The sequence below is a fragment of the Falco peregrinus genome, chromosome 2, assembly GCF_023634155.1.
Source record: "Falco peregrinus isolate bFalPer1 chromosome 2, bFalPer1.pri, whole genome shotgun sequence".
Taxonomy (NCBI): domain Eukaryota; kingdom Metazoa; phylum Chordata; class Aves; order Falconiformes; family Falconidae; genus Falco; species Falco peregrinus.
The window spans coordinates 111,622,877-111,640,704 of NC_073722.1; the positions used below are offsets into that span (position 1 = coordinate 111,622,877).

Below are 17,828 nucleotides of genomic sequence, written 5' to 3' on the forward strand. Positions count from 1 at the left end.
TTCTTCATTCAGAACTTCTGCAGAGCAAGGGTAGTATTTTGCACATTTCCAGCGCTGCCCAACAGATGCATAAGCACAGAGGTCTACTGTCTCGCAGACAGGGTGGTCAAAAACAAGCAGGCTCTAAATTCCCCAGGGCAGAGGGACTCTGAGAGCTGCAGGTGGCTGGGCCACTCGGTGCAGCTGAGCCCCCCTGGACACATATCCACAAACTTTTTTCTGGGGTCACAAGGTCAAGAAACATTTTTTTTTTTTTTTTTAATGCAAACAGATTTTGACGTAACCACTTGACTCTGGAGCTGAAGTTTCAAGGAAAAACGCTAGCAGGTAGCCTGAGAGGCATGAAACAACTGCAAGCGTCATTCTGAACAGAACAACTACTGGTTTGCAATGCTCTTGGAAAGTGAAGAAACACTCAGGGAGGGCTGAGGACCAGCACCACAGGAGCCAGGTGACTTGCCCGAGATTGCACAAAGTGATGGCCAAGCCGGCAGGCTGGGACCCCGATGAGTGCTCTGCCAGCAGCTGCTGGGTCCCTGCCATCCCTCCTCCCCGCCACAGCAGCACGGCACCAGCATGACGCTGAGCTGGGGCTTCGCAACGAGCCCTTGCATTTTTTGTCACAGGAGACAAGACAAAACCACCCGGCTCTCCCATAAGGGAGGAAGTAGTATGGAAAACTTCATTGATGTGAGCCATATTTAGCGCTGCTCGCCAAGGTCAGGCTGCGTGGCAGCCGGCAGTGACACGGCTGTATTTCTTCATGCATCCGACCTGCAGGGTGGTTTTGGTGAAGCGGGTGCCGCAACGGCTGAGGCAGATGTGCAGCATGGCTCAGCGCGGATCCGGGCCTGAGCAAAGGGAACTGAATGGAGCTCGGGGTGGAAAAAATAATAAAGTCCTGTAAGCCTGTTCCTATCTCCCCCCATCCTGGGGAAAGATGGCCCTTGTCTGTGAGCAGCAGTCTGGTTTCAAAGCACTCATCCTGTTGCAGCGTTTAACCTGCCGTGCTCCTGTGCCCACCCCGCATCCTCCCTCCCAAAGCAGCAGCGGGGAGGCGGGAGCCGTCCCTGTCCTGCCGCCTGTCAGGGATGTGCTTGATGTGTGTAAACATGTAATTAACGGTAAGTATATACTTAATTGCTTGCGGCTTTGATTTGCATTCAGGTGCTGCAATGAAGATGCCTTGCAAACGAGCAAATCCGGCCAGCGTGCAGCAGCGGGTGGGGGGCTGCGGGAGCCGCCGGTCGCGGGAACCGGGCCGAGGCCGTGCAGCGGCGTGTGCCCGCCGGGGGGGGGCGGCGGGCGGGAGCCCCGGGGTGCCGCTGCCGGAGGCCTCTGCGCGCCAGGAGCCGCGGCCCGGCCGGCTGCCAGGCCCGGGGCCAACCCGCTGGGGGCGGCGGCGGCCACCCGGGCCGCGGGCGGACCGAGGACGGGCCCCGGGAGGGCCGGGGGCGCCCCGGCGCCGGGCGATCCCCGGGGCGGCCCCGCGCCCCCCCCCCCTCGCCCCGCCGCGGCCCCGCCGGCGCCGGCCCGCACCCGCGGGCGAAGCCGCCCCCCGCCGCCGCCCCCGCGGCTCCCCTCCCCGCGCGGCGGGCGGGGGCGGCGGGGCGGGCGGGGAGGGGAGAAGGGGAGGGCGGGCGGCGCGGGCGGCCCCCGCGGGCCGGGCCGGGCCGGGCCGGGCCCGGGGCGCGGCGAGGCGGCGGCGGCGGCCCTGGACACCTCGCCCGCTCCTCCATCTTCTCTCGCCACAGCTCGCCTCAGCTTCCCCAGCCCGGGACCGGCCCATTGCCAGCCCCGCGGGGGGGGGCGGCCGGCCCGCCGCGCCGCCCCGGCCCCGCCGCCCGCCCCGCCGCCCCGCCGCGCCGCCCCGGGCCCGCCGCCCGCCCCGAGGCGAGGGGAGCGGCGGGGGCGGCGCCGCGGCGGCCCGGGCCCGCGCCGCCCCGCCGGGGCGCCGCGCCGCCACCTCCCCCCCTCTGGGCCGCAGTGGTGCAGCCCGGAGGTTAGCGGAAGCGGCCGCTCGGCGCTGCCATGTTGAGCCGCCGCCGCCGCCGCCGCCGCTTTGTTGTCGGCTCCATGTAGCTGGGGCCCGGGGGAGGGAGGGGGGTACTGCGCCGCCGGAGCCGCCGCCGCCGCCCGCCGAGGGCCGGGACGCCCCCGCCATGGAGGCCAACTGGACCGCGTTCCTCTTTCAGGTGAGGCCCCGCGGCCGCCGGCGCTGCCCGCGCCCCCCCTCCCCTTAGCGGCCGCGGGCGGGCGGCCGCCCGCCGGGCTCCCCGCTAGGCCGGGGCTGTCAGTCAGCGCCGCCGCCCGGCCTCCCGCCCGCCTCCCCCGGCCCGGCCCGCGGCGGCGGCTGGCCTGGCCCGGCCCGGCCCGCCCGGGGCAGCGGCTGAGCGGCCCGCGCCGCCGGCAGCTCTTTCCCTCCTTTCCCTCCTGCACTTTCTCCCCGCCCGCCGCCCCGAGCCGATCGCGCGCGGCCCCGCCGCCGCCCCGCGCTGTTCTCCCTTTTTTCCCTTAAAAAAAAAAAAAAAAAAAAAAAAAAAGACGGGGAGCAGTGTTTATATTTTAATTTTTAAAATTTTTCTCTTTTTTTCCCCCAAAACGCGAAATAGCGGGTTTTTTAAATTTGTTTTTCTCCGCCCCCCGCCCCTTAAGAAAAACAACAAAAAAATTCCCCAACAACCCCCAGCCTTCCACCGGGCTCTAACAAAACCCCGATGGAACAAACACCGTGTCTGGGAGAATAAATTAATCCCTCTTTAAACAGCCTGACTCAGGGGCCGGGTGACGAGGGATCTTGTTTTCTTTTAAAATAGGACGGGAGCGGGCCGGATTTCTGTAAAAACTGGCAAAATGCTAACGGTAATAGGGAGGAATAGGGACGGTGGAGCGTGCAACCCCTCCCTTTGCCAACTGAGTCACTATTTTCCCCCCTTCTGTCTGCGAAAGACTGACTTAAAAACACCGCTGTTTATGTAATTCCGAAGAAAATCCAATGTACCAAAAAACCCCAACCCCAACCTAAAAAAAATAATCTTCCTTTGGCTTTTGTGAGCCGAACCCTTTCACTCCGGATTGTTTTCTGATGCCTCTTGCTCTTTTTTTAGCTTGAAAACATAAAATGCGTAATCGCAGCAGCAGCAAAAAAAACAGAGGGGGAAAAAAAAATAAAAAGCCCCACACATCACCTTTCTCAAGGTAAAATAATCCTCTTTGCACGTTCCCAGCGGCGGTCACTCGCTTACTCACTGTCCTCCTCGGAATTAAACCCAAACCCAACCCGTGACACGAGTTTGAAAACCTGAGTTGAATGAATAAATCCGCCAAGAGTGAGCACCATTCCTTTAGAGAGGAAAAATTATTCCCTTGCAAGTACCGAGGGATGAGTCACTGGCCAGGGTGCTCTGCCTATGAAAACACGCCGGGAATGTTCCGGGGAGCCGGTACCGGGAGCTGGGCACTGGGTTTTCCGCCTTTTCGTGATGAATGCGGGTGATGCCATCGAGTTTGGCTGAGGTCTTGTGAATTATTTCTCACTCTAGTGGGCAGTTGTGATTCGCACATAGGAAACTTCGTGCTAAGAAGTTAATCTCCTTAGTTTAGGGCCATCTCCCTCTGAGTTGGGGCTCTTTTATCACCTTTCTGCCTCCCAGGCTCACAGCTGAGCATTTTGGAGGGGAAATTACTCGCAGGCTGACAATACGGTATTGCAGCAACCTCTGTAAAAAACGCCAAGTAATACTTTCAAGTACGTGTCCAGCTTCTTGCTGCTCGTCTTTACTTTTTTTTGAAGGGTACTGTATTTTGAAATAGCGATGTCACACTTTGATTTAGGAGTAGGCTTTGCTGCTTTTAATTAAGAAGTCAGCAGTTCACTTTCCTAACATACTTAGCTATGTGTGACTTGGAAGCATCTTCATGAAACTGTGACGTGGAAATTTTCCTCTTGATTTTTTTTTTTTTTTTTGCCCCAAATAATAAAGCTTTAAGACCTCATAATAAATGCTGAACATTGTTTCTTGAGTCATTTCATTAAAACCAATGATTTAGGGTGCGAGCATCCTAATGCACCCAGCAGAAAGCACTGTTAAGATACTCCTGACATAACTTCAGTTTTTCTTCTTCCCATTCTCACCATCAGCATGTCAGCTAAGATCCAACTGACTAGTTAAAACTAGTAACAAAAAGTGGATTTAAAAGCCCCTCCTGGCCCCCTCCTCGGTATCAGTTAAATAACAAATGCGAGTGACTGAATATACACGCTTATTCTTTGTGGGGTGAGTTTTACCAAGTGTGTTTTTCAGCTGTGACAGGATTGCTAAAGGGACGGTTTAATATACAGTGTGTAAAGTTGTAATTTTTAGCGAAATGTTTTTAGAGGAGGTTTCAATGTCTAAATTTTAGTCTTGCTAGCAGTGGGTTATGTGACTGTAAATTGCTCTTTCCAAATAAAGTTGTTTGATTGTGTTTAGGTGGCATTTTGATGAATTGTATCTCTTTTTAAAGAAACAATTGTGATACTGAATAAACAGTTCTTGTTTGGGTCTTCTTAGTCCCTGAAATGCATATTTTGAAAACCACTTCTAGTATCTGCTCAGAAAGTGAAAGTTGCATCTGTTAGTGTGAGGAGGAATCATCCATCAGAGTGTTCAAGATATGACTCATGCTAATTTGTTGCTCTCACATTAAGGCTGGAGTGCAAAAACATTTTAGCCTCTGGCATTGGAAGTTCGCAATGCCACATCCTACCACTCCAGGTCACGAATACAGGTTTTTTTGTTTACTGTCCCCCCAGGAAAGAAAAATTAGCGATAGAGCGAGGGTATTGTACATGAGAGCCTGTCCCAGGCGATCATAATATTGCAAAAATGTTGACTTGACAGTAATGCTAGGTCAAGTAAAACCGTGGTCTCTGCCTGAATAAAAATGACTTACTTGCGAGAGGCGTGCAGCAGGTGTTGTCTTCCCCTCTCGAACACAGAGTTAAAAAAAAATACTGCCTGATCCTTTTTTAAAAGGCTTTAATGCAGGCAGCCCTTGGAAACTGAGGAATACCGCTTGTTGCAAAGAGGGGTTGTTAGAAAGACGGCGCTGCTAATAACGCTGGCTATCTGGGAACCAAGATAAGCAGACTTACATAAGTAGCAGCTTCATAGCCTGTAGCCTTATGAATATACATTGTTTTATGTCCACCGTCTATCGGTTCCATAGGAGTAAGTGCATCATTACGTTGAAGTGCTGACAATTCTTTAAGGCTTAAAAATATCCATAAACTGCATAAGTTTGAACCTTGTCCAAAGGATTTGGGCTCTCTATTATCCGATCTGCTAGCTCTGCCTTTGAAACTGTATCTCTGGAGCTATCCTTAGGTGCTCTTAAGTGTCTTCTGATGCAGTTTAATGACATTGTTTAATGCTTATTTAAAGTTGGCTGTAAAACACTTCAGAATTTTTTAAAATTAAAATTGTATTTAACTTGCTTAATATTGTGCTTTCAATGTGTATTGTGCATACTCTATTCTTCTTATGCAATGTAGATGTCTGAATGGCTTTTTAAAACCACGGAAAATAAATGGTTGAAAATCCACAGTTGTCACTGAAGTCAGACAGAAGTTTGGAGATGCTCGAGCTTGTGCCATGCCCTGATTTAGCAGCGTAGCCACCAGGACAGTCCTGCAGTTGACTCTTCAGCAATCGCTTCTGCAAACCAGCCCCTTAGGCTGTTGTTGAAGGTGGCTGCTGTGGCCAGGTGCGGTGCGGTAATGTTCAGCCTACCTGTTGCATCCCAGGCTTCAGCACAGATGGGACGTAACATGCAAATAAAAGCGGACAGGCTGGCCTGGCTCCTAACGATTCCCGTGAGTTTTGTCTCCTGTAACCATACCAAATCTGGGCTTTCTCCCGTGAACTGTTTCCTTGTCAGATAGGCTTGGAATGTTAGGGAGCACGTATTCATACCCGCGTGGGTAAAGTGTTTGTGTCCACTGGTGGCTTTTATCCAAAGATCACTGCATCGTGCTCCTGAAAAACGAGTGGCTGAAGTGATGCAGGGCTTGTGTGGTGGCAGGAGGAGGCGGGAGCCCCCCTGCAGCCAAGGGAATGTTGCACCAAGGTGGCTGTAGTCAACTGCTGCGATTGGGAGAGGCAAAGCGGCTGGAGCTTGGATGCAACTAAGAACAAGTCCCCAAGTGAGCTTCTAGAAATACTGACTTCTCCAAAGGATGTGCTGAGATGGATTCACGTAGGAAGAGTATTAGACCAGGCGTGCTTCGTAACACTGTCCATCCTCAACCGATGTAAAAGTAGACAGGTTGGGGTTTGCGAGCCAGCACAGCATTTTATTTGGCTCTCACAGCCTTGAGTCGTGTTATTTTGTGAAGGAAACTGTAGGAAAGAAGTCCTGGAAGGCTTCGGTACTGATTTAATAGCAATGCAAGTTTCCCCAAACTCAGCTTCAGACCTGGCACGCTGCGTTAATAACGGCACTGATTTAAAACTGGTCTGATGAGACTGAGGCACATCTTGAATACAGATGCGCTTAAACTGGCTTAAGGTGCTAGAGTGATTTATTTTAATGCTCCATTAGGCTGAATTGGTCTGTGTGGTTTCTAAACCACTTTAAAATTGTATCTGCTAGGGTTTTGTCCTAGTCTGACTGGATGAGTTTTAGTAACTGTTTTCTCCCTTGGAATAAACAGCGCCTAATACAAGTGTGGCATAGAACAGCCTGTAGCAGTGCAGGCTGCAGCTCAGCTGAGCGGTGCTTGCCCTGGCACACTCGTCGGGGGTGTGTGTGTGTCTGTCTGTTCCCTTTAGCTTCTTCCTGCTGATTCTGTAGTTCAGAGTCAGTTGGTATTGGCTGTTTTGAGACAGCTTTCAGGGTTGTGGGTTTTTTTTCCACACCTGCCACTCCAACTGTGTTCTCCAGCATCTCTAGATGTCTACCAGTGCTTATTGATTAGCTTCTCTTCCTATCAGAAGGTAGCTTGCAAAGAGAAAAAGGATGTGTTGCTTACTAGTTTCCGGATGCAGAGAGTACAGTGGTCAGTGTATAAAGGCAGTGGGAACCTGCTAAATATAGAAATGTGGCTTTAGACAGCTCTTGATTCAAGGTGCTTTGGTTTCAGTGCTAACACACCAGTATGAACATGTTTAAATAAGGCGCCTTATTGTATGCTGGCTCTCTGTGGCTGCAGTTTAATTCTCAATGTGCATTAAGCTCAGCTTAAAGGTGGGGTGTTGTTTTGCAACTCCTGATGGGAGTACATGCATACGCTCCAAAGATAGTCCCAAGGTGGCATCTGATATGATCGTTAGCAAAACAAGTTATCTGTTACGTAAAGATCAAATGCTGTGTTAGTAAAAGATCTGACAAGCACCTAGTTGTTTTCCGTAAGAAGTGTTGCCCTCCGGAAACTTAATAATTATTTGATTGTTACGATGTGTGCCATCCTACACTTGCTACAGAACCTGCACAGCGAATGCATTTAAGGTGCGAGCGGTTTATATTGTCCAAAAGCAAAAGTATGTAATCTTTTCCAGTTGTTACATCAATGGATTTTGGTCTAGAATGTGCTTTCCTGTAGTTTGTAAATGTTCTCACCGTGTCAGAGTGAGCACCCATCAATAGAATTTAAGTGTGAATGTTTGGTTTTAGGCACATGAAGCCTCACATCACCAACAGCAGGCAGCACAGAACAGTTTGTTGCCTCTCCTGAGCTCTGCTGTTGAGCCACCCGATCAGAAGCCGATTCTGCCCTTACCAATAACGCAGAAACCTCAGCCTGCAGCAGAAACATTAAAGGATGCTATTGTTGGGATTAAAAAGGAAAAACCTAAAACCTCCTTTGTGTGCACTTACTGCAGCAAAGCTTTCAGGGACAGCTACCATTTGAGGCGTCATGAGTCCTGCCACACAGGGATAAAGTTAGTGTCACGGCCAAAGAAAACTCCCACCACAATGGTGCCCCTTATCTCGACCATCGCTGGTGACAACAGCCGAAGTTCATTGGTTTCAACTATTGCAGGCATCCTGTCCACAGTCACTACGTCTTCCTCTGCCACCAATCCCAGCAGTAGTGCCGGTGCAACGGCTATGGCAGTGACTCAGACAGTGAAGAAGCCCAGCAAGCCCGTTAAGAAGAACCACGCTTGTGAGATGTGCGGAAAGGCCTTCAGGGATGTCTACCACCTCAACCGGCACAAGCTGTCCCACTCAGATGAAAAACCCTTTGAATGTCCAATTTGCAATCAGCGCTTCAAGAGAAAGGATCGCATGACCTACCACGTGAGGTCTCACGAAGGTGGCATCACGAAACCGTACACCTGTGGTGTTTGTGGAAAAGGCTTCTCGAGGTACCATGTAGAAAATCCCAGGCGAGCTCAAGTGTTGGCTTTTCATAACCAAGAAGGGTTAAGCTATCATAGCAAGGGGCTAGGAGAACCAGACATCTTAGAAGATTGGTGAGGGGATAAAGAGCCTTGTTTACCTCTAGGGTGTGGGTCTTGATCTGAGCCAGATTGGCAGTGGCCAAAAGTGGTCGCTCTTTTATGAGAGTGTTTCAAAATGATTTCATGACCTCATCCAGGTCCCGTAGGACACGTGTCTGTGTCACTGGCGGTGGTCACGGAGCCCCTTTACCAGCCTTTGCAGAGGTCGGTGACCGAATGGGGCACGGCAGGCAAACTGTCTCCTTGTGTTGTAGCAAGGTTGAGGCGTACTGACAGAGCATTGTGGGGGAGCTTGCATTGCTGCTGGCTGTATTTATAGCTGTGCTTGCAACAGAGAAAACTTTAGAGCTGTTGATCTGTCACCTTTGCACAAGGTATGACCAAACATACCATTTTCAAGTGCGTGAGAAGAACACGGTTAAGTTTTAAACTGCAGGTTGGGTCTCAGCATAACTGTTACTCTAGCTGAAAGCCACTGCCTAGGTTAAGGGGAATGTATTCCTGCCGTGCGGAGGGATGTGGGCTGCAAGGGGTCACCAGCGCAGTGTTCACTAGCCAAGGTGTCGTTACTATGTATTTGTAACAGTATGCATTTTCTTTTCTGTTCCTCTCTTTTTTTGCAGGCCTGATCATTTAAGCTGTCACGTTAAACATGTTCACTCAACAGAGAGACCCTTCAAATGCCAAGTAAGGGCTAAAATGATTTATTAAGAACAATACCTGATTGTATCATTAGAATCTCAGGTGAATAATCTTTCCAGAGCTGTATTTGCTCCTGGACTTTTCTTTGAAAAGCAAGTTTAGGAATGAAGTCACACCCGCCTTACGTAACCAGCAGCACTGTAGTTCTGATGGAAGTCTAGAGGCAGTTTAAAAGGTGCTGTGGCTTCTTTTCTAGGAAGATTAGAGGGTTTTTTGCTTTCTTGGAGAACAACGCAGGTGCTCCGTTTTACGATGTGCTTAACTTAGTATTTGTTATATAACTTAGGATTGTAGTGGTGTCCGCAGTTCAGTGCTGATTACAGGACTGATATGTGCAATGTGTTTCTCAGTATATCCATTCAAAATGGATCAGAATAGTTGATTCTGGATGCATTATTTTGCTGGAAGGTGAAAGCAAATTGTCGTAAGTTGATGACTTGGTATAAGAGACATAACTTGACTGCCCTTAAACAATTAACTGTTTTGCTTGGAATATCCATGCTTGTTCCAGCCTGTGTTTTAGTGACTCATCATATTAAATAGAAGTCTTGTGTAAAAGAATAGCGTTAGAAAAAGGTTCCGTTTCCTTGTTCTGATTTGGATGGGAACAGAAGTAATTGAGCAATTTAAGATATCAGGCTCATATTTGTGCAGTTAAATGGTATCAAAAAACCCACTTTGCCTGTTCCAGGCTTTTTTATAAGGTACCTCTTGCTTTGGTAGGTAAGGCAACCCGCTGTTTTAAGGAAGTTCAAGTAGTATAGCGCATGATGTTTGTCCTCATTGTCTCAGAAGCCAACTTCCATTTTCAGTCTCTGTTGAGTAGTTTGATTTTGGTTTCTCTGTAAAGGCAGGTAAAACTTAAGGTTTTACTTAGGATGTTGTTTGCACCTACAAGGTAAAATGGGCTTACAGTGGGCATGTAATGCATATGGTAATGATGCTGTCTGCGCTTCAAGTGTGACTGTTGTCCTTCATATAGACGTGCACTGCTGCCTTTGCCACCAAAGACAGACTGCGGACACACATGGTGCGCCATGAAGGAAAGGTATCGTGTAATATCTGTGGTAAACTTCTGAGTGCAGCATATATCACCAGCCACTTAAAGACACACGGGCAGAGCCAAAGTATCAACTGTAATACCTGTAAACAAGGCATCAATAAAAGTAGGTGAACGTTTTAAAAACATTTATAATAACAATGTGTTTGCAAAGGGAATTGCCTTTGGTTACGTTAAAATGCAAAAACATACCCCTCAGTCTGGGTATTCACACCTATTAAAATAGATACTTGATAACAGAATCTTCTTCCGCTCAAGAATTGGCATATGTGGAGTTGGTTTGCTGCTAGACTGTGATCTTATCCCTTAGGAATGCCCTGCAGTTTGTGAGAATAACCCACCTCTTGAAGAAAAGAGTTCCCAAGTTTTCTCATCTTCAAAGTACAGTGCCAGTTCCTGAACTGTACAGGCCTAAAAGCCCAACAGATAATTCTGGAGATTTTAGAATGTTCAACGACTGCTAAGATCTGCCAAGTTTCAGGTTTGAAGCCTCATTGTAAAGCTCATCAAAATTAGGAGAAAGATTTCTCTGCTTTCTCTGAGCTTTGACCCTGGGGCTGAGTGATTACTCCCTCTGGCAGTAGCTGACAAGAAAAGCATTTAAATCCAGGATATGTTGTGGGCATTAATGGCATTTAACTGGTGGTGTGCAGGAGTTCAAATGAGATGTTTGTAATAGTTGCTTCTAGTCTTAAAACTCTGGAAGTGTGGAAGCTTGAACCTGGGAGTGCCTAGTGAGCAAACGAAGACTTGACTTTCAGATCTTCCCTAATAAAATACCTGTAACTTAACTCACATGGTTAGTGATGTAAAATGGGTTTTCAGAGGAATGAAGAGGGAGAAGGAATGCCTTTGGAAACTTTGTCCTTAAAGCCTTTTAAACAGTATTCATTTACAACATCTTTTCAGTTCCTGTTACTCCTGGATAATTTGAAGGTACCGGGAATGCCTGATTGTTGAGCTTAATATGAAATTTGGATGTGAAGTATTTTTTAAGGTATAGGGTTACAGCTCTGGCTTCCCCAGCCAGTTCGGTGGTGCTAAGCCTGTTCACTGGAGGCATTTACAGCAGTTGTTAGAGGTGGAAATGGTGAGCTGTAATGTGGCCAGAGAGTAGTAACATGCTGTTCTGTGATGTAGAGCTAAACTGAAAATTTTGTCATACTTGCAATAAAAACTAAAAAGAGCTTTTTTTTTTTTTTTGTTAACTGGAGCTGAGGTTTAGAAAAAGTGGAATGGGCTAACCAGCTCGATTTCTGGAGACCCCATGTAGTCTTTTATTTCATTCTTCCTAAAATACAAACGAAATAATTGGAAAGGAAGTTCATTTTTGGCAGTGAAGGCAGATGTTCCCAACTAACATTTTGGTTTTTAGCTCTTGCAAAAGTAGTTTTATAAAGCATGGAATTAATTATATGGTTTTAAACACCTCTGTGATTTTTGCTCTTGGACTCCTATGAGATTCCACACACTCTTTATGGAAGAAGTCTTTGTGATCTCAGCAGAAAACAGAGTAACTTTTCAAGGTGAATTTGTATTCTTACTTAATTGGCATAGCATGCATGAGTGAAGAGACCAGCAATCAGAAGCAGCAGCAGCAGCAACAGCAGCAGCAGCAGCAACAGCAGCAGCAGCAACAGCAGCAGCAGCAGCAACAGCAGCAGCAGCAGCAACAGCAGCAGCAGCAGCAACATGTAACAAGTTGGCCTGGAAAGCAGGTAGAGACCCTGAGATTGTGGGAAGAGGCGGTCAAAGCAAGGAAGAAAGGTAAAACAAAACAATATTTACGGTCTTGGTTTTACAAGATACTGGAGTTTACAGTTATATAGGGAGGTTAAGGTGCCAGAAAAGGATGTCTTACATGAAAATTTCATTCTCGATATTAGAAGTAATAACTAAAAACTAGCAGGAGGATAACATGACCAAAACTATGCTGTTGTAAATGAACTCCTTATTACTTGCTTCCTTTTGGTCTCTGTGCTTGAACGTGTACGTAGCAGTCATCAATTATAAAGGGATGTTTGTGTCTGCTCCAAGGCATGAGTGTGTTTTTTTTTTGACTTGCATGTGGTTTTAGCTGTGTTTATGCATACTTACCAGTTGTTAACTTGTGTGCATATATATATGTATGTATATATGCACACACATACAACACCCTCTGTTGTTGCATCATCATCAGTTTGCATGTGGGTGCTTTCTGTGTCCTTTCATCTTTTCTCTCCCAACTTAGTCCATTTACTTTATCATCACTTAACTTGATTTTGCATAAAGTTTTCCAGAACTCATAGAACTTACCCTGCTATTTCTTTGTTGTTTTTTTTTTTAATTACAGAATTAACTAATAAGTGATTGTGTTTTTCATTATTGCTAGCTTACCTATGCTGCTGTAATTGAAGTTGAATAGCTTCCCATTGTTGGTCAGTGTGTCAGTTTTGCAAAGAATAGATTGCTTCAGTTTAGTGTCATTAGAAGCATCATAGTTTTAAAGTCTTCTGTCACTGCTAGCTTATTCTTTTCACAACAGTTTGATTTCCGATGCCTATCATGTGACTCTCATGGATTATATGTTTTACAAGAAATTCATAGTGATCACTTACTGTTTTTCACTAGCTGTTTTTAGTAATAAATGTTTTTGACTCACCTTATTTTTTTCTTTTCTCCTAAACTTCCTTTCAGTTTCTTCAATCTTTTTTTTCTTTTCTAGGTCTTGTTTGTGTATTAGGCTGCTAGCTCCTTTCGCCTTGATTGTTATTCCAGTTGAATTGAATTCTGTGATCAGACAGGATAGAAACAGCTGATTCATGTTAAAATGTAGCAATAACAGAAACATATCATCAGGCCACTAAATAGATAAAACAAATGGGTGTGACCTTTAGAAAATCTCTTTTAAGATTTTTTTTTTCTTCTGCTTGTTCCTCTCTATCTCTTGTGCCCTCTTCCTTTCCTTTCTTACTGAGATGATTGAATATGCCTTAACAGAAATGGTGGTTTTGGACAGAATGGTGGGTGAGGGAGGTGGGTGGGTAGAGATGTTGTCAGATTGATGGTATTAGCTTAACTTAACTGGGGAAGGGGCATGGGGTGGGATGTGTTTGCATATTGCTGCACTTGGAAGGTGAAGCTAGACCAGTCAGTGCCATGGCTATGTGCTGCTCTTTCCATGCTGGTTCTCCTGTGCTGGTGCCACCTGTTGCATTGGCTTTACAACACTATATGGGATTCTTTTTTAGTCTGATACGATTTATTTTCACATTTTTTTTTTTTTTTACTCTTTCCCTTCCTTTCCACCCCTCCTAGATATGGACTTTGAAGAACCAACAGTAACCCTTGAATGGGGCTAATGTTGCTTTCAAAGTTAACTCTGTCTTGGTACATTTGTATTGCCCAAGTGGCAAGAGTGGACTCTATGCTCCTGGCTTACCTCCAGAAACGTGGGTGTAGACTGAGCTTGGTGTCCTACCCTACAAATGTGGAATAAGACACGACTTAGAAGTGCCGTAACGTTACGTTGATTTAGAATATATTTTTGTCGGTTTCTCTAGCAGTCATCCCTTCCCATTACCCGCGTCCACCAACCCACTTCTGGTTTTGGAGCCTTCTAGTATGGGTAGCCGGCAGGTGGTGCTGATGGATGCCTAGTGATCCCTCCGCCGGCCGGACCGCTGCCCGCTCCCCCAGTGCCTGGCCCTGCTAGAGCCCACCAGCAGCAGGGCCGGGCACTGGCTTCCTGAGTCTTCCTTGTTTGGCACTTAATTCCTGCTTACTGCAAAACAAAGTAAAAAAAATACAAAGGCAACCACTAACCCAAAAAACCACAAAACAAAACAACTTGGTGTGGAGCTGTAGCTTATGTGAAAGCTGAGGAAATAATGGGGGTTGGAAGATGTACTGACTGGGTAGCCTGGAAAATTGCTAAGTAGAAGTACTGTGATCAGTGGAACAATTTAGTAGCGATAATTAAGACTGAAATAAGCAGGTTAATATTGAAACAAGCTTTGCTTATCAGTCCCTAATAATGACTTTTTAAAACCTTCACAGAATGTCAGTTCACCTTTGAGAAGGCTATAGAGTACGTACCATTCGGTATGTACACTCTCTCCTCTATTTATAATGTTCCTCTTGGGAGGATTTTTTTGATTGTACAATACTGTTTTTATGAACATCGAAACCCTCTTTATAAGACAACCTCACTTCTCAGGAAAAAAGTATTGAATTGAAATGAACTGCATGAGAGTTTGTATTTCTTGTAGGCTATAGAATGTTAACAGTTTTAACTTACTAATAATTCCTAAAGAAAATTATTCCAGAATTTGTACCTGTTCTTGTTTGGTTTTTGGTTTTGGTTTTGTTTTTTTTTTTTAAATCTCGTCCATGGTTTTTTATGTGTTAAAAACTTTTTGTCTTTTTATGTCTCATTTTTAGAAGCTGCTAACTTGTGCCAAACCTCCACTGCTGCTACTACGCCTGTGACTCTTACTACTCCATTCAATATAACGTCCTCTGTGGCTTCTGGGACTATCACAAACCCAGTCACAGTGGCAGCTGCAATGAGCATGAGAAGTCCAGTAAATGTATCAAGTGCAGTTAATATATCCAGTCCGATGAACCTAGGGCATCCTGTAACTATAACAAGTCCATTATCCATGACATCTCCATTAACGCTCACCACACCAGTCAATTTACCTACCCCAGTAACCGCTCCAGTGAATATAGCGCATCCAGTCACTATAACATCTCCCATGAACCTCCCCACGCCAATGACGTTAGCTGGTCCGTTAAATATAGCAATGAGACCAGTCGAGAGCATGCCTTTCCTGCCCCAGGCCTTGCCCACGTCTCCTCCCTGGTAAAGAATTTCTAAACAGTATTAAAAAGGATTAAAGTGGAATCCTTACCAGCAGTTCTTTTTTGGGTTTTGTTTGGTTGGGTTGTTTTTTTTTTTTTTTGTTGGGTTTTCGTTTCGTTTTTTGTTTTGTTTTGTTTTAGTTAGTAATAAATCCAGACTAAGACACTGGGGCAACATGCACCATCAGAGACCATAGTTGCATCTTCCCCTTTTGATTTGGCTCATAAGGTTCAAACTTGATTTTCACTGGAGCACTTCATTTAAAGTAAGTTTTACCTTTTAGCTGACTGATGCTGAATTAGAGCAGATACTTATTTGCCAGAGTTTAAAAAAAAATAATCATTAAAAAACAGTTTTATGTTTTATCCCCCAAATTATAACTTAGAAAATTATTTTAATCTAAACACTAGCAAAGACCCCTGTATCTTTAACAGGGTGGATGGCTAATTTTAACTTGCCAGTCATTAAGTCCACTGTTTCTGAGCTAGTGTAGAATCTTTGTCTGTGTTGATGTTTTTTTTTATGAGTAAATGCATTACAATGTTGTCATTTAAAAAAAATGCATTTTGGAGAAAATATGCATTTTACCTTTGGGAATATGATAATTTCAGGCAGCATTCCCTATGGGAAAGGTGGTACCAGCTCTGATATGCAAAGCATATGATAACTTATCATTCTAACTTCAACATATAATAGGGATTGTGACCTGATATTTGGAGATGTAAATATTACCCAACATATTACCCTAAGGGAATATAGCATTGTAGTCAACATTTTTTAAAAAAACTGTTATTGTTTGATGAGAAACAGCCATGGCTGAGAGAAGAGGAGTCGAAATGTATGTAAACATGGTCTCTGAACAGTCAGACCCCTATGGGACTCTTATCTAGGAGCAAAAGGAGTGCTTTGAAACTTAAAAAATATTGCTTTAAGCTGGAAGATTCTGGAGGCACTGGGTATGATTTTTATGCTCTCTGCCTCTCAATCAGAGCCTGCTGGTGTTACAGCAGGGGACAGACGTGTTAGTTGTTCACTAGAAGTTTTGTCTTATATTAAATTGTATACAGTTTTTATTCTAACCACTAACTAGGTAGGATGCCCCTCCAGGACAAGCAGAGAGCGTCTTTTAATTTCTCCCCTATTTCTTAATCAAGTGTTGTGCAAATCTGTTCAACTTTGTAAATATTTGCAAACATCATCATTTTTACGTTATTCTTCTATTGTGTTAACACATTTCTATCAGTTTGTGGGAGTTCTGGGGTGATGGTTTGGACTATCCAGCCCAGAACTTCTCCACAAATGGTCACACATGTTTAAGCTACATGTGCTTTTTATTTCTTAACTTGTTTATCTGTACATAAAGTAGAAAGCAAAATCTAGGGAAACAGATATACTTTTTAGACTATCACGTCACATATTCACGTTTTTAAAACTTTGTTTAAAAAAACCACCCTAAACCCAAGACTCTACATTAAAAATAAATAAAAAATTACAGTTGCGATGTTTTTATCTTAATGGAGTTGAAAGCTATGGAGGTTAGCGTGTGCGCATTTTCACAGAGTGCTAGCAGGACTGACTAGTCAAAATGGACTGCTTCTGTTTCTACCCTGCCATGTCAGTACAAGCAGTGATTGCCAGGCTGCTGGCTCAGGTGACAGATATCTGTATCATTACGTGAAACTGTTCTAGGGGCTTGGACTACATAGTAAAACAAAAACAAAAACAAAAAAAAATAGAGCTTAGTGTAAAATAATTTTATAAATGATCTTTTGTACTTTAGGACATCAAATTGTACAACTTTTGTATATATAAAAGCTTAGGAACTTTCTGTTTAGCAGAAAGGCAACACATTCCTACACTTTTAATGTATATGTTTGTTATAATGTCCATGTAAACATATGCCCTATGTTTGTGCCTTTTAATTAGTTTGTCTCAATAAACAAAAATGTAGAGAAGAATATGTAGCTATGAATTTGTTACCATTGTTCTTACTCCAGATGTGTAGAGGTCTTTGTTTTTGCACTGTGTAGAGCATTGCGTGCAGACAGCTGCATGACAGGCCAGTACGGCTGAAATGAGGCATGTGAGGCGAATTCACCCTAGCAAAAATCTTTCCTCCCATAACGTAGAGCAGCCTGTGCCAGTGGGACGTTGCATGTTGGGATGTGTAGTTTCCAAACCATCTCTGTTACCCTGTGGCAATGACGCCAACTTGCACCAGTTTTACATAGAAGGTGTAGTGTTCTGGATCTGGGTAAATTGCAGAGATGACCCTTAGATGAAGTTTGGGTGTCCCTGAGCTTAAAAACCCAAAAGCATTAAAAGCCAGTATGAAAATGTGTACTAGAAGTGGTTATCTATGAATTACTTACAATAAACAGGTGTGAGACTTCATTGTATGTTGTCAGTTACTGCAGTATTGACAGTGGGTCCTCCGTACAGCTAGTGTGCCCTGCTGATGTTATTTTTATCCCCGCAGTGTAGCAGTAGAATAAACACATTAAACACTGGCAAGGAAATGTTTCAACGTGACAGAGGCTTCCCAAGCCACTAACCATGGCGCTCTTAGCATGGGATAGGAAAAGGGCTGTTTCCTTTTTATTTTATGTTGGTTCTGCTCAAATGTACCTGGTTTATGTCCACAAAGCTGCATTAGCTAATTGTCAACCTGTTTCATTTGTACTTGGGTAAACATTTGCTTTGTACTGTGTATAAATGGTTCCGAGGTGTGCTCCTCAGCTGTCTCGATACAGACATCAATTTCACTTTG

The 17,828-nt window shown here is 45.3% G+C and overlaps 1 protein-coding gene across 6 annotated transcripts; it reads left to right on the top strand.

The window, feature by feature from the left end:
• The first annotated feature begins 933 nt into the window (after positions 1-933).
• VEZF1 (vascular endothelial zinc finger 1) lies at positions 934-17,016 on the top strand. Of its 6 annotated transcripts, XM_055794567.1 has the most exons (8): positions 2,058-2,195; positions 5,537-5,857; positions 7,657-8,462; positions 9,074-9,137; positions 10,135-10,318; positions 11,770-11,979; positions 14,251-14,295; positions 14,635-17,016. In XM_055794567.1, the coding sequence occupies exons 2-8, from the start codon at positions 5,762-5,764 to the stop codon at positions 15,060-15,062; spliced, it is 1,833 nt and encodes a 610-aa protein (XP_055650542.1). In that variant the 5' UTR covers positions 2,058-2,195; positions 5,537-5,761; the 3' UTR covers positions 15,063-17,016. The 6 variants fall into 6 exon arrangements, with proteins under 6 accessions (XP_055650543.1, XP_055650539.1, XP_055650538.1 ...); XM_055794568.1 differs by lacking the exons at positions 2,058-2,195; positions 5,537-5,857 and adding an exon at positions 934-1,124 and having other exon boundaries at positions 7,657-8,354; XM_055794563.1 differs by lacking the exon at positions 5,537-5,857 and having other exon boundaries at positions 1,953-2,195.
• Positions 17,017-17,828: the final 812 nt, after the last annotated feature.